At 44.5% G+C, this 14,975-nt stretch overlaps 1 protein-coding gene across 2 annotated transcripts; it reads right to left on the bottom strand.

Annotated features, from left to right (window-relative positions):
• Positions 1-6,001: 6,001 nt before the first annotated feature.
• LOC123101984 (uncharacterized) lies at positions 6,002-10,188 on the bottom strand. 2 transcript variants are annotated; one of them, XM_044523235.1, is made up of 4 exons: positions 9,985-10,188; positions 7,139-7,239; positions 6,771-6,964; positions 6,002-6,458 (listed from the first exon to the last, which is right to left on the bottom strand). In XM_044523235.1, exons 2-4 carry the CDS (start codon positions 7,226-7,228, stop codon positions 6,260-6,262), a joined length of 483 nt encoding a protein of 160 aa, XP_044379170.1. In that variant the 5' UTR covers positions 7,229-7,239; positions 9,985-10,188; the 3' UTR covers positions 6,002-6,259. The 2 variants fall into 2 exon arrangements, with proteins under 2 accessions (XP_044379170.1, XP_044379169.1); XM_044523234.1 differs by having other exon boundaries at positions 7,139-7,242; positions 9,985-10,183.
• Between the last annotated feature and the right edge of the window lie 4,787 nt (positions 10,189-14,975).

The raw sequence follows: 14,975 nt of genomic DNA, 5'->3' as shown, positions 1-14,975 counted from the left end.
CAGACTTTTGGAGAAGCCTGTATTTACAAGAAAGTGAGTGGGAGCTCTGTAGCATTTCTAATATTATATGTGGATGACATATTGTTGATTGGAAATGATATAGAATTTCTGGATAGCATAAAAGGATATTTGAATAAGAGTTTTTCAATGAAAGACCACGGTGAAGCTGCTTATATATTGGGTATCAAGATCTATAGAGATAGATCAAGACGCTTAATTGTACTTTCACAAAGCACATAACTTGATAAAGTTTTGGAGAAGTTCAAAATGGATCAAGCAAAGAAAGGGTTCTTGCATGTGTTGCAAGGTGTGTAGTTGAGTCAGACTCAATGCCGAGGCACTGTAGAAGATAGAGAGAAAAATGAAAGGTGTTCCCTATGCTTCAGCCATAGGCTCTATCATGTATGCAATGCTGTGTACCAGACCTGATGTGTGCCTTGCTATTAGTTTAGCAGGGAGGTACCAAAGTAATCCATGAGTCGATCACTGGACAACGGTCAAGAACATCCTGAAATACCTAAAAAGGACTAAGGATATGTTTCTCATTTATGGAGGTGACAAAGAGCTCGTCGTAAATGGTCATGTCGATGCAAGTTTTGACACTGATTCGGATGACTCTAAGTCACAAACCGGATACGTGTTTATATTGAACGGTAGAGCTGTCAGTTGGTGCAGATCTAAGCCAAGCGTCGTGGCGGGATCTACATGCGAAGCGGAGTACATAGCTGCTTCGGAAGCAGCAAATGAAGGAGTCTGGATGAAGGAGTTCATGTTCGATCTAGGTGTCATACCTAGTGCATCGGGTCCAATGAAAATCTTTTGTGACAAAACCGGTGCAATTGCCTTGGCAAAGGAATCCAGATTTCACAAGAAAACCAAGCACATCAAGAGATGCTTCAATTCCATCTGCGATCAAGTCAAGGAGGGAGACATAGAGATTTGCAAGATACATATGGATCTGAATGTTGCAGACCCGTTGACTAAGCCTCTCTCACTTGCAAAACATGATCAGCACCAAGACTCCATGGGTGTTAGCATCATTACTGTGCAATATAGATTATTGACTCTAGTGCAAGTGGGAGACTGAAGGAAATATGACCTAGAGGCAATAATAAAGTTGTTATTTATATTTCCTTATGTCATGATAAATGTTTATTATTCATGCTAGAATTGTATTAACCGGAAACTTAGTACATGTGAATACATAAACAAACAAAGTGTCACTAGTATGCCTCTACTTGACTAGCTCATTGACTCAAAGATGGTTAAGTTTCCTAACCATAGACATGAGTTGTCATTTGATTAACGGGATCATATCATTAGAGAATGATGTGATTGACTTGACCCATTCCGTTAGCTTAGCATTTGATAGTTTAGTATATTGATATTGCTTTCTTCATGACTTATACATGTTCCTATGACTATGAGATTATGCAACTCCCGAATACCGGAGGAATACTTTGTGTGCTACCAAACGTCACAACGTAACTAGGTGATTATAAAGGTGCTCTACAGGTGTCTCCGATGGTACTTGTTGAGTTGGCATAGATCGAGATTATGATTTCTCGCTCCAATTGTCGGAGAGGTATCTCTGAGCCCTCTCGGTAATGCACATCACTATAAGCCTTGCAAGCAATGCAACTAATGAGTTAGTTGTGGGATGATGTATTACGGAACGAGTAAAGAGACTTGCCGGTAAAGAGATTGAACTAGGTATTGAGATACCGACGATCGAATCTCGGGCAAGTAACATACCGATGACAAAGGGAACAACGTATATTGTTATGCGGTTTGACCGATAAAGATCTTCGTAGAATATGTAGGAACCAATATGAGCATCTAGGTTCCGCTATTGGTTATTGACCGTAGATGAGTCTCGGTCATGTCTACATAGTTCTCGAACCCGTAGGGTCCGCACGCTTAACGTTCGGTGATGATCTGTATTATGAGTTTATGTGTTTTGATGTACCGAAGGTAGTTCAGAGTCCCGGATGTGATCACGGACATGACGAGGAGTCTCGAAATGGTCGAGATATAAAGATTGATATATTGGACGGCCTATTCGAACACTGAAAGGGTTTCAGATGATCTCGGAGAAAACCGGAGTACCGGAAGGATTATGTCTCGACCCTTGCCTTTCCCCTCTCCCACTCCTTCCTCCCCTCCTAGTGGGACTAGGAAAGGGGAGTCATACTCCCACTAGGAGGAGGACTCCTCCTCTTGGCGCACCCTCCTAGGGCCGGTCGGCCTCCCCCTTGCTCCTTTATATAGGGGGCAGGGGGCACCCATGGACACACAAGTTGATCTTTGATCTTTTAGCCATGTGCGGTGCCCCCCTCCACCATAATCCACCTCAGTCATATCGTAGCGGTGCTTAGGCGAAGCCCTGCGTCGGTAGCTTCATCAACACCGTCTTCATGCCATCGTGCTGATGGAACTCTCCCTCGAAGCTCTACTGGATCGTGAATTCGTGGGACGTCACTGAGCTGAACGTGTGCAGATCACGGAGGTGCCGTACATTCGGTAATAGGATCGGTCAATCGTGAAGAAATACGACTACATCAACCGCGTTGTCATAATGATTCTGCTTATGGTCTACGAGGGTACGTGGACGACACTCTTCCCTCTCGTTGCTATGCATCACCATGATCTTGCGTGTGTGTAGGAATTTTTTTGAAATTACTACATTCCCAACAGTTTCAACCGTGGTATTATAGGAGCATACCACCTCACCTTGGCAGGAACCCTCTTCTTGGGGGGCTCGCCGTCAACATCACCAGGGTCATCTCGTCTGATCTTATACTGCAATGCACCGCATACCGGGCATGCGTTCAAATCCACGTACGCACCGCGGTAGAGGATGTAGTCATTAGGGCATGCATGTATCTTCTGCACCTCCAATCCTGGAGGGCATACGACTTTCTTTGTTGCGTACGTATTGTTGGGCAATTCGTTATCCTTTGGAAGCTTCTTTTTCAATATTTTCAGTAGCTTCTCAAATCCTTTGTCAGGCACAGCATTCTCTGCCTTCCACTGCAGCAATTTCAGTACGGTACCGAGCTTTGTGTTGCCATCTTCGCAATTGGGGTACAACCCTTTTTTGTGATCATTTAACATGTGATCGAACTTCAGCTTCTACTTTTTACTTTCGCACTGTCTCCTTGCATCAACAATGACCCGGCAGAGATCATCATCGGGCACATCGTCTGGTTCCTCTTGATCTTCAGCTTCCCCCGTTGCAGCATCACCATATTCAAGGGCACACAGTTTTCATCGTCCTCTTCTTCTTCGTTGTCTTCCATCATAACCCCTATTTCTCCGTGCTTGGTCCAAACATTATAGTGTGGCATGAAACGCTTATAAAGCAGGTTGGTGTGTGAAGGATCTTTCGATCAGAGTAAGACTTCGTATTCTCACATATAGGGCATGAATAGCATATAAAACCATTATGCCTGTTTGTCTCAGCTACTTCGAGAAAATTATGCACGCCCTTAACGTACTCGGAGGTGTGTCTGTCACCGTACATCCATTGTCGGTTCATCTGCATGCATTATATATAATTAAGTGTGTCAAAAACCATTACAGAACATCGTGAATTGATAAGTGACCAAATTAATAGAAGTTCATCATCACATTAAAACCAAAGTACATACATAGTTCTCATTGAACAACATATAGCTCTCTAGAGCATCTAATTAAACCATACATTGAAACTATGTAAAACATTTCAATGCAACAACAAATGTGATCATGATCGCAACCAAGGTAACAATTGATCCAACAACACAATGATACCAAGCCTCGGTATGAATGGCATATTTTCTCATCTTTCTAATCTTCAAGTGCATTGCATCCATCTTGATGTTGTGATCATCGACGACATCCGCAACATGCAGCTCCAGTATCATCTTCTTCTCCTTAATTTTTTATTTTTTTCCTTCATGTAATTGTTTTTTTCTTCAACTAAATTTAACCTCTCGACAATAGGGTCGGTTGGAATTTCCGGTTCACATACCTCCTTTATAAATAAAATCTATGTCACGTTGGTCGGCATAATTTTCATAAACAATAAATGAACCAAATAGTTATAAAAGATAATATATACCACATCCGAACCATAGACAGGACGAGGGCCGACAGGGGAGGATACCAAAACCATCGCACTATATAATAACAAGCAATAATAAAAGTAAGAAAATAAGACAAGTATCTATCTAATCATACAAGTAAGAATTTTTTTTTTCCTTTTAGAAAGAAGATAAGAACAAGAGGCTCACCACGGTGGTGCTGGTGATGAGATCGGCGCGGGCGATCGACGGCGGTTAAGATGGGGACGGGACATGACAGAGCTCTAAACCTAGACAAATCTTGGGAAAAATGGAGCTTGGAGGTCGAGTTTGGAGAGGAGAAAGCTTAAGTAGTATGGCTCGGGCATTTAATCGAACACCTCATGTGCATAGGAGGTGAGCTAGAGCAGCACAAAGCCCTTCCCTCGCTGGCCAAAAAAACAGAGCAGTGGAGTGGTCTGCTCACGGGCGAGGGGATATATATAGCCACCTCATTGGTTCCGGTTCGTGGCTAGAACCGGGATAAAAGGGTCCAGACAACCGGGACCAATGCCCCACGAGGCCCGACCGGCCCCCTGGGCGCACGAACTGGGACGTATGCCCCATGGGTCCCGGTTCGTGACTGAACCAGGACTAATGGGCTGGCCAGGCCTGAACCAAAGCCCTGTTTTCTACTAGTGAGAATTTTAGATGCTATTGTCGAAAGTGGAACATTTAGATGTTGTTGTCGAAACTGGAACATTTAGATGCTAGACTGCTATTGTTTTGCTATAAAACTGTGTTGTCCTGCTGTCAAAACTAGTGTTGTTTTGCTGCCAAAACTAGTGATGTTTTGCTGTTATTGTGTTGTTGAAACTAGTGATGTTTTCATGTTGTTTTGCTGTCAAAACTAGTGATGTTTTGCTGTTGTTGTGCTGTCAAAACTAGAGATGTTTTTCTGTTGTTTTACTGTCAAAACTAGTGATGTTTTGCTGTTAAAACTGCTGCTGTTTTGTGGTAGTTTAGTACCACTATTTGCTAGTGTTTACTGTCAAAACTTGTGCCTTAATGTTGTTCTTTTCCTTCTGCTTTTTGCTGGACAGATTTTCCTGTTGTTTTTATGCTGTTTTTCCTTACATCGGGTCGTCGGGCTAGGCTTCAGGCTTTCTGGCTTTAACTTGGGCCTGGGCTTGGGCGTAGAAAGAATTTGTTGAGCCGGGCCGAACTCGGGCCTGCCCTACAGACATCAGGTTGGCCCAGCCCGGCCCGATATATGGCCAGATATATGTTACATGTGCAACATAGTGTGCTTCATGTGTGGAGCACATTGCCACGTTGGGAGGACAAGCCATAATATACTACAATAGAAAATTTTATTTTACTTTGATTTAGAATAGCATGCTTACTTTTATTTCTAAAAATAATTTGAGGTTTATTTTTTATTTTGGTTCGGAGTAGTATAATTGCTAGAAAATGAGTATTTCATTGTGGAATTCTAAAATAAACTAAGACCCTTTTTAAGTACATGTCAATCTGCCATTCTTGCGCTGCACAGGAGTACACTAAACAACCATGTGAAGTACACATATGTTGTTTCGAGGAGCACAAGTTAGTTCTGGACGGGAGTACTAGTTGCGCTTGAAGAAGTTCACTGAAGCCTATAAAAATGGATCTAGTTTTGAAGATTTTAACGCGAGGCATGTAATGGTGTAAATGGTCCACACTCGGTTCAGCAGATATTCCATTTTAAAATCGGGTACATGAAGAACACACAAACCACACTTCTCCTCCTGTGAGAAGAAACCAACTAAACTCTGATGGCGATAAGAGACGCACCTGAGTAGCGACATTTATTCCCATTAATGATTTTGATAGTCCAGATGGCAACCACCTATAATGGCTTTCATAACATACAAAAAAAGCTTCACAAGCACATATGTTTCAAGCAATGCAGATAAACTTTCAAATTCTTTCTCATGATTTGAATGAAACCGTAACAAACACACAAAACACGCAAAATGGTAGCATGGGTCAAAGCATAGGCCTTCCACCTACCACGGTCCATACAGAGCGCTCCTCATTTGGAAGGCAAAGACAACCATGCCATGGTGGCAGAGCTAACCATAGACTTGATTTGCCGGTGCAAGAGCAATAGCGTTGCGACCGTCTTTAGATGTTCTTGGCAGCAGAGGAGGATTATTGCCAACGTATGCTTAGTAGTGGTCCTTCTTCCGAACTAGGCGGTATGAGGCAACCTCAAGGGCAGCAACTACAAGAAACAAAAACGTCGCGATCACGAAAATTCCGACACCTCCGACAATCCTAGCATTCCCAACAGTTTTCTTTGCAGAGCCTTCAAACCCTAACATGCCGCCTGCCAGAAATAGTAGCACTGCTATGACCGCAAGGACCCTGAAAGTATAGACGCATGGCGTAGAGACCATATTAATTATACAAGTTAAATGAACAAGCTACCAAGTAGATATAGATTCTGTATTAAAGTGCAGTTTTCAAATTCTAAGAGAAATGATAAAAAAACAATGAATGCTAAAGCTCTCGGACCACACCACCACTTAGCGCACCATGCCATTAGACTAGTATTAATTGTAGCATTAAATTTAATGACGATATTTTCCTTTTTTTTTAAGCTTGACGATATTTTCCTTGATTAGCGACAAAAAGTAGCCGGATATCGAGTTGTGAATAACCAAATTATTTATATACCATGAGATGATGAAGAAGACCACCGCGGCGATGCGCTTGGCCCCCTTAGTTCTCCTCCACGCCCCACAGCAGCAGATGGCCACGCTGGCAAGAATTTGCGTCATTGACGCCAACACGGCCGCTACCACGCCGCATGTCATCGCCGGCGATCGACGGTACGTAGAGAACTCACCACGGTCATCTTGATGATGTTTCTGCATGAATGAACACACCTTTAAGAAGGATCAACAATATTATTATCAACTAGATTATGCTTGGCCAAAGTTTTTTATTTTGAAATCTTGGCCGTAGGTTAGAGTGAGAAAGAGATAGCATCTGGCAGGTTACAATGACAAAGACATAATATCTAGCATGCGATGTGTGTATACCAGCGCCAAGAGAATCGCGCTGATGACTCCAAACACGATCGTCATCACAGCGAGGATGCTGGTCACCACCATGATACCTTTCTTCCCCATCGATGATCTCACTACTAATCGGAGCAGATGAGTTAAATAGTGCATTGCCACACGCATATAGATAGACAGAGATGAACAAGTGCATGAATGCAAGTATTCGCAAAAACAAAAAAAAGTATAAAGTCGGTAAATGTGTAATTTAATTAATTAAACTTCCTAAGATATATGTGATTCAGTTGCATGTAGCCAAAAATCTGTCGAGGATTCACGCGACTCCGAGTGGAGCGGTGTCAAGAATTCCCACCCCACCAAGCATGGCGAAAACTCTGAGTTCTGTGTAGTGGTGTCTTTGTTGCCGGCCTTTATGGGCAAAGACCGTGCTTCTGTTTTTATTGGTCAGAAAACAAGGATTAGTGTATTGCCTACTGATCCTACTAAGGCTGGTTGTAATGGGGAGTATCATATATTAGTATCATGCATATGATACTAGTGTATGATACTACATCCGTAATGCATAGTATCATATGTTGGTATCATATAGGACTATATTTATTGTCATGCATGACACAAAGTAATACATCATTTAATATGATATGGTATCATGATATGATACTCAAGCTCTTTTTCTTCATTTAATTCTATACCACCTCATCAAAATTGTTTAGTTGACATGGATGATACTACCTATAATACTCCCATTACGACCAACCTAATGTGATGTTTGTTCTGTGTTTGCTGTAATCATGGGTCGTGCTGCAGAAAAGAAGACTACAAGGCTTGCTTAGTGAGATTTCTAAAAGACTCTGCCCTGTGGTGGGAGAAGTCTCCAAACGTTGGCATGGATGTGGCCCTGCTGTCCGACTCTGTTGATTTTGATAGGATAACATTGTGTCAAGATGATTGTTGTGTTTGGTTGCTTCATGTGGTAGTTTGGATTATGTAGTCACTCACATCCCATCCTGTAGATGTGGTTAAGTATCTAGGGAAGTATGGTCGCAATGGGTACTTGATGTGCTTGTATTGTGACTCCATTGTCGTAATGAAAATGGAGCTGTGTAGCCCCTTCGATAAAGGAAAAAAGCATGGCGGAGACAAGTGAGGTTGCAGCTCGCAAAAAACCACACTTAAATCAGCAAATAGTGATCAACATAGAGGCATCACGAACTAACACATTTTGGGTATAAATAGGACTGAAACCAATCTCCCCGGGTACTAAGCTACTCCCTCCGCTCCGAATTAGTTGTCACATTCTATATATTTATGCGACAAGTAATTCAGGACGGAGTGAGTCTATCTATTTCTGTGGTAAGTAACTCGGAATGGAAGGATTAGCTGAACAAGAGGAGGAGCAGAGGAATCTTTACGTTATAGCTCCAAGTCGACGGGAACCGGCCAAAATCAAGAAAGTGACCGCCGAACCCTACACAATGAAGCGTCCAGCAAAATCAGAGGAAGGAAAAACACGGCCTAAATGCCCGGAAGCACGAGCGCACGGGGAGAGAAGGGAAGAGGCGGACAGCCCATCTCGACCAATGAAGCGTTGGAGGAAGCAAACTCGCCGGGGATTTGAACGGAAACCAAACGTTTTGGGTGCAGGGAGCCAGAGCGAGAGCGGTGACGGATATGAGAGGAGTGAGAGGGCCTTACTTGTCCGTGACAGATTTTCATGAAGTAGTGTATGTCATGCAGGGTCCATACCACCACATGAAGATGCGTACAAAAGTACCACATGACAGATTTTGGCTGGCTTCGCACTCTGAGCCGACCACAGGAGACAAGCACATTTGTGCATACAGACGTGATGATGCACTGCACGCGTGTAGGGACCGTCCGTCCGGTTCACCCATCAACGTCGACCCGCGCGGTCGACATGCCTTGATGTGCCACAGCACAACAAAAGTTGATGTCGACGAAAACACGAGATTCACTTATTTCCCTCAAATTAAAGGGCAGAAGCCGAGTTGGACACTCATAGGAGAGTACAAAAAATAGAAATTACGTACGTGCTCAAAGCGTCATCGCTCTCGCCAACCCACGCAATACAAACCACAGTTCGAGGGTAGCTGGGAAGTGAAGAACATGATACGGAAACCATCATTTATAGCAAATTTTCTATAAAAAATGCATTTGAAATTTTTGAAAAAAAATATGGGCTGGTAAGAGGATGATGTTCTATTGTCATGTAAAGTTCTAAGGCTGGTCATAGTGGGGAGTAACTTATACTAGTGTCATACATATGACACTAGTCTAAGTTACTACCTCCATAGTGTAAAATAACTAAGTAGTAGTGCATAGATGGTTTCATTTATTAGCTCATTAACTCATTTTGCTTCGGAAAACGCTATGTTACAGTAACATATTATGTTACCACAAACACATTTTTCCTCATTAAATACTTGCCACATAAGCAAAATTATCATGGGATGTGTTAAGTTACTACCTAAGTTACTCCCACTATGGCTAGCCTAAGTAAAAGCCATATTACGGGATGCGAGCCATGGAAAAGAGAAATTGGGGCCGTGAATAGTGACATTATTGTTTGGCATTATTCAATGCTAATTTTGTCTTTTTCATAGCTCACATCACGTAATGTGTTTGAATTTAAAATTTTACATGGCAACAGAACATTATCCTTTTATATTTTTTTAGATTTTTTCAAAACTTCAAAACATCATTTTTGCATGGTTTTCATCGGTTTTCACTGAATGATGGTTTCTGTATGATATTTTCCCAGCCAGAAAGTGGCTCCTAATCCCGTCGGGAGAACTAAACTAGCAGAAAAAGAGGAGTCGATGGATGAACAGAGGAATCCTTACCTGGACGAAGCGCAGCAATATAATGGCCAAGGGCGGAGGAACCAAAACTCGCCGGAGATTGGGACGGAAACCTCACCGGAGCAGTACGGTCTTGAATTGGTTGTGGGGGAAGCAGGGTCCGCGAGCGAATGGATTCCAAGTTCTATTTGCCTCCGGAGTCCATCCACTATATACCCCCGGCCGACACAAAAATAAGTGGATAGCAACTTATCTCCATTTCGTGACTCCCATACGTTTTCGGAGCCAAAGAATCAGAAGCGGACACGTAGAAAGTTCAAGGATTGCATGAGGTGCACGATGCATGAGGTACACATTGTATGGTTGGTCGTAATTTTTTTATACGAACTCCGATTTTTATGTTTTTGAGCTCGTTGGATGAAAAGCCCGATGCGTTTGTGGCCTTTGATCAGACTAGTCACAATGGGAGTAATTTAGACTAGTAACATCACATTTTACTAGGCTATATTACTACCTCCATAGTGGGTAGTAACATATGTGTATTGTCATGTTATGGTTCATTTATTAGCCTGTAGACTCATATTGTCTTGGTATATGTGATGTTACATTAACTAGCTAAGTTACCACCATCACCTCTCTCATCATTAAATATGTGCCACATAAGCAAAATTATCTTGAAAAGTGTGATGTTACTAGTGATGTTAGGCTGGTCATAATGGGCAAGAACATAAGCTAGTAACTTACACATTTCCCTAGACTATGTTACTACCTCCATAGTGGGTAGGAACATCTATGTAGTGTCATGCAACGATGTACTTATTAGGTTATAGACTCATTGTTTCTTGGAGTGTATGATGTTCCGGTAACTTAGCTAGTTACCACAAGCACCTCTCTCTTCATTAAATATGTGCCACATAAGCAAAGTTGTATTCGAGTGTGTGATATTACTCCTAAGTTCCTCCCCATTGTGACCAGCCTTACTCCCACTGTGGCCAGCCTCATCCTTTTGGACACTTTGATAAATGTCAAATCATCAAACTCTTCGAAGGGCCTTGATTTGGTGCCTGGAACTTCTCCAGTTTGACCCCTAGCTCGATCTTTTTGATGTCCCAAGTCCATAAACACGTCAACACACCTACAAAGACCACAAATCAAAGAAAAACTAATAAAAACCAAATAAAAATAAAAAAAGTGTGCAATTAACTTGGTAAAACAAAGTAAATATCGAAACTATGCATTAGAGACATGAATAAGTGCTAGATGGGTATGATATGAGGAACTGGGCAATAGAATATACTCTAAAAAGTATGCATAAAGTTCAATCACCAGCTGCCGCGCTAACCACTCGTCACGGATACTATGACGGAAAGTCGGGATAGCTTCTGCATCCGGGCAGTCGACTATCTGATTCTTTTTAGTTATGAACCTATTCCAGAACTTCCTGGCTGGCTCGCCAGGCTGCTGGATGATACGGCTGAGGTCGTCGGCATCCGGGGGACGAACGTATGTGCCCTGAAAGTTTGTCCTGAAGGCCTCTTCTAGCTCCTCCCAGCTTCCAGTTCTCGTGCAGTTAAGCCAGTGCCTTGCCGCCCATTTGAGCTTGAGCGGTAGGTATTTACTTGAGCCATGTGGATGTGGAGAAGTAAATTTTTGATCCAAATGACCGGGTCAGTGGTTACATCGTAGATTCAATATTAATGGGTTTAAACCCCTCCAGAAACTTATGCACCATGACCTCATTTGTAAAACATATCAGATGTATTGGCCCTCGAAAACGAGCGATGTCATGCCGGAGGTCGAATGTCGTCCGAGCACGTGTTTTCTTCCGAGCCCTTGCATTCATATCGAGCCATGCTTTATAGCCGGCCTGTCCAACTGGAGCGTGTCCACTTGATCCGTAAATGGACCTTGTTGGGACGGGATTTGCATTCAAATTTCTTCGCAAATCGTAATGCTCGGCTAGTAGTATTTGTTATTCCCTGGACGGCGATCTGTGGGGGGATTTTGATTCCCTCTAGTGGGCCTATCTCGTCTGCGAGGACGATCAGGCTCCTCAACCCAGTCGTGCTTGCTTTGGTAGCACATTGTTGGCGACTTCGTCGTTGAAGGCGGGAAGTAAGCGCCGACATGGGTAGGTTTGACTTTGTCCTCACGCCGTAACTCAAAGTCTTACTCGGCTGCGAGGACCTCGACCCACTTATCATTGAGCATATTCTGATCAGTTTGGATTTATTGATGTTTCTTTTTCCTACTTCGAGCGGTGGCAAGGAGCCACCACAAAAATATTCTTGCTCGTATGGTCCTCGGGGATGATGAAATCCTCGGGTCCGAGACTGATATCGTCCTCGGATTGGGGAAGGTAGGTAATTGTTATCCTCCCCATCCTCGAGGTCTTCGAGATTCTTCTCGTCGGATATCCCTGCGGGGTCATTGACTTGATCGGATGTGGCGTGACCGTCATTACCCCAGTCCTCAGCAAGTTCTTGCGTAGCGCCATTATCAGTGGCATCTATCTTGTTGTTTTGGATTGCCTTGCCTCTACCGACACTCTTGGATCTGGTTTCTCCTCCCCATCCTTCTTAGGGGTGTCTACCAAGGATCGTGGGTCACCTCGTTGGGGACCCCATAGTCCAGGACACCGTTAGTACCCCCATCAAGACTGCTATCCGAAGATCCACGTAATGACTTGATTCAGGGCGAAGCTTTCGATGCGGCCGAGGTGGCCGTTCGAGTCGGCATAAAGCACGATGATGTCAAACGTGAAAGACTGGTCGGGGACGAAGATGTCACCGCAACCGATGTTGTTGTTGATTTGGAGACGAGCCATCGATGCTTTCTGACCACACAGCTCGAATTGTATGGGCCGCCAATGTCGATACTAAAACAGGAAGATTTCGGGTAGGGGGTCCCGAGTTGTGGATCTGGGAACGCTGGTGAACAGAGGACAAGGGAGACAGTGTTTACCCAGGTTCGGATCCTCTCGAAGAGGTAAAGCCCTATGTTCTGCTTGATTATATAGATAATGGAGTATCGAGTACTGGTTGATCTACCTCGAGATCGTATATTGTGTTCTAAACCCTAAGGCTAGTAATTGTGATTCTATCTTCTACGGACTAAACCCTCTAGTTTATATAGGCATTAAGGGTATTTAGGTTTACACATGGTCGGTTTCCCAATAAACATGCCGATATATGGAACTATCCTTGTAGTGTACGCCAAGTCTTCGGCAGTGTCCATCTTGATCACGACTGGGTTCAAGGCCTCTGGAGTCCTCCCTGAGATAGGTGGAGACATAGGCTCGGCCCAAGGATTGCTCAGCCCAAGGATTGTGGGTCACCTTGGTGGGGACCTCCTAATCCAGGACACCGTCAATCGGGTAGGCCTCGTTGTTTGCTTCTTCGGATGACGCCCCCTCGGGTCCGTCTCCCCCTGCTATGGCGTTACCGCTACTTGCGGCTGCTCCCGCGGGTCTTGACTCGGTGTCACAACCACCCGCGGCTAGTTACACGGGTCCTCTCACCTGCGCACGCGCAGGGGTCTTCTGTCCGAGCTCGTGGTATGCTTTAGATGAGTGTGTCTGCATGGCATCCACTTTTGTGCCTTTGCCCTTGCCGGCCTCTGCCTGGGCGACACTTCGGAACCCTCTTTGGTTCGTTGCGATGTAGGAGTTTGATGCATTGGAGAGAAATCAGACTTGGCAGCTTGTCACACGACCCCAACACACTAACGTCGTTACCGGGAAGTGGGTCTTGAAGCACAAGCTCCGACTAGATGGTACAATTGACCGCTATAAGGCGTGTCGGGTGGTTCGTGACTTCCGACAGCGTGCAGACATTGACTTCACCAACACTTTCGCCCCGGTTGTCAAACCAGGGACGATCCACACTGTTCAGCTTGCGGTGTCTCGCGCCTAGCCAGTGCACCAGATGGACGTCTCCAATGCATTTCTTCATGGTCATCTCGAGGAGTAGGATTTCTGTCGGCAGCCCATGGGGTTCGTTGATACGGCACACCTGGATCATTTGTGCCTGCTTTCGTGCTCCTTATATGGGCTCAAGCAGGCTCCACGTGCCTGGTACCAGCGCATGGCAACGTTTCCTCACTGAATCGGCTTCCGCTCTACATGCTCCAATGCTTTGATGTTTGTCTATCACTAGGGCACTGACACAGCTTATCTGCTGCTCTATGTTGACGACATCATCCTGGCAGCATGCATGACTGGTCTTCTTCGACTTGCTCCTCTACTTCCTTGGGGTCAAGGTGGTGTGTCGTTCGGATGGCTTCTTTCTTCACCAGTGGAAGCATGCTCATGAGTTCCTTGACCATGTTGGGATGCTTAATTGCAAACCCGCAGCCACAAGCTCTCTGCCGCTGATGTCTCCCCTGCTCTGGATGTCTATTGTTGGTGCTCTTCAGTACCTTACACTTAATTACACGATCGGCGCTGCAATATGTTTTTCAGCAGGTGTGTCTTCATATGCATGTTCCACGCGACGCTCACTGGACTTCGGTGAAGCGTATTCTTCAGTATATCCGTGGGACCATGGATCTCGGCATCATGTTACACGCCTCCACCGCTACCGACATCACTGCCTACTCCGACACTGACTGGGCCGGCTGCCCCGATACACGACGTTTTACTTCTGGATATTGTGTCTTCCTTGGTCCATCACTTATTTCGTGGTCATCTAAGCGGCAGCTCACGGTCTCCCATTCCAGTGCTGAACCTGAGTATCGTGCAGTGGCTAATGTTGTTGTCGAGTGCTCCTGGCTTCGCCAACTTCTTCTTGAGCTCTCGTGCCCTGTCGACAAGGCCACGATGGTATACTGCGATAACGTCTGTGCCGTCTAACTCTCCGCCAACCCGGTCCATCATCGCCGTACCAAGCACATTGAGCTTGAAATTCATTTTGTTAGGGAACAAGTGGCTCTTGGCCATATACGTGTTGTACACGTACTCACATCCCAACAATTTGCAGATATCATGACCAAGGGCTTGTTTACGACGTCTTTTGCGGAGTCTCGGTCCAGTC

Source organism: Triticum aestivum, chromosome 5A (genome assembly GCF_018294505.1).
Source record: "Triticum aestivum cultivar Chinese Spring chromosome 5A, IWGSC CS RefSeq v2.1, whole genome shotgun sequence".
Lineage (NCBI taxonomy): Eukaryota > Viridiplantae > Streptophyta > Magnoliopsida > Poales > Poaceae > Triticum > Triticum aestivum.
This window is presented reverse-complemented; position numbering and strand designations above follow the sequence as displayed.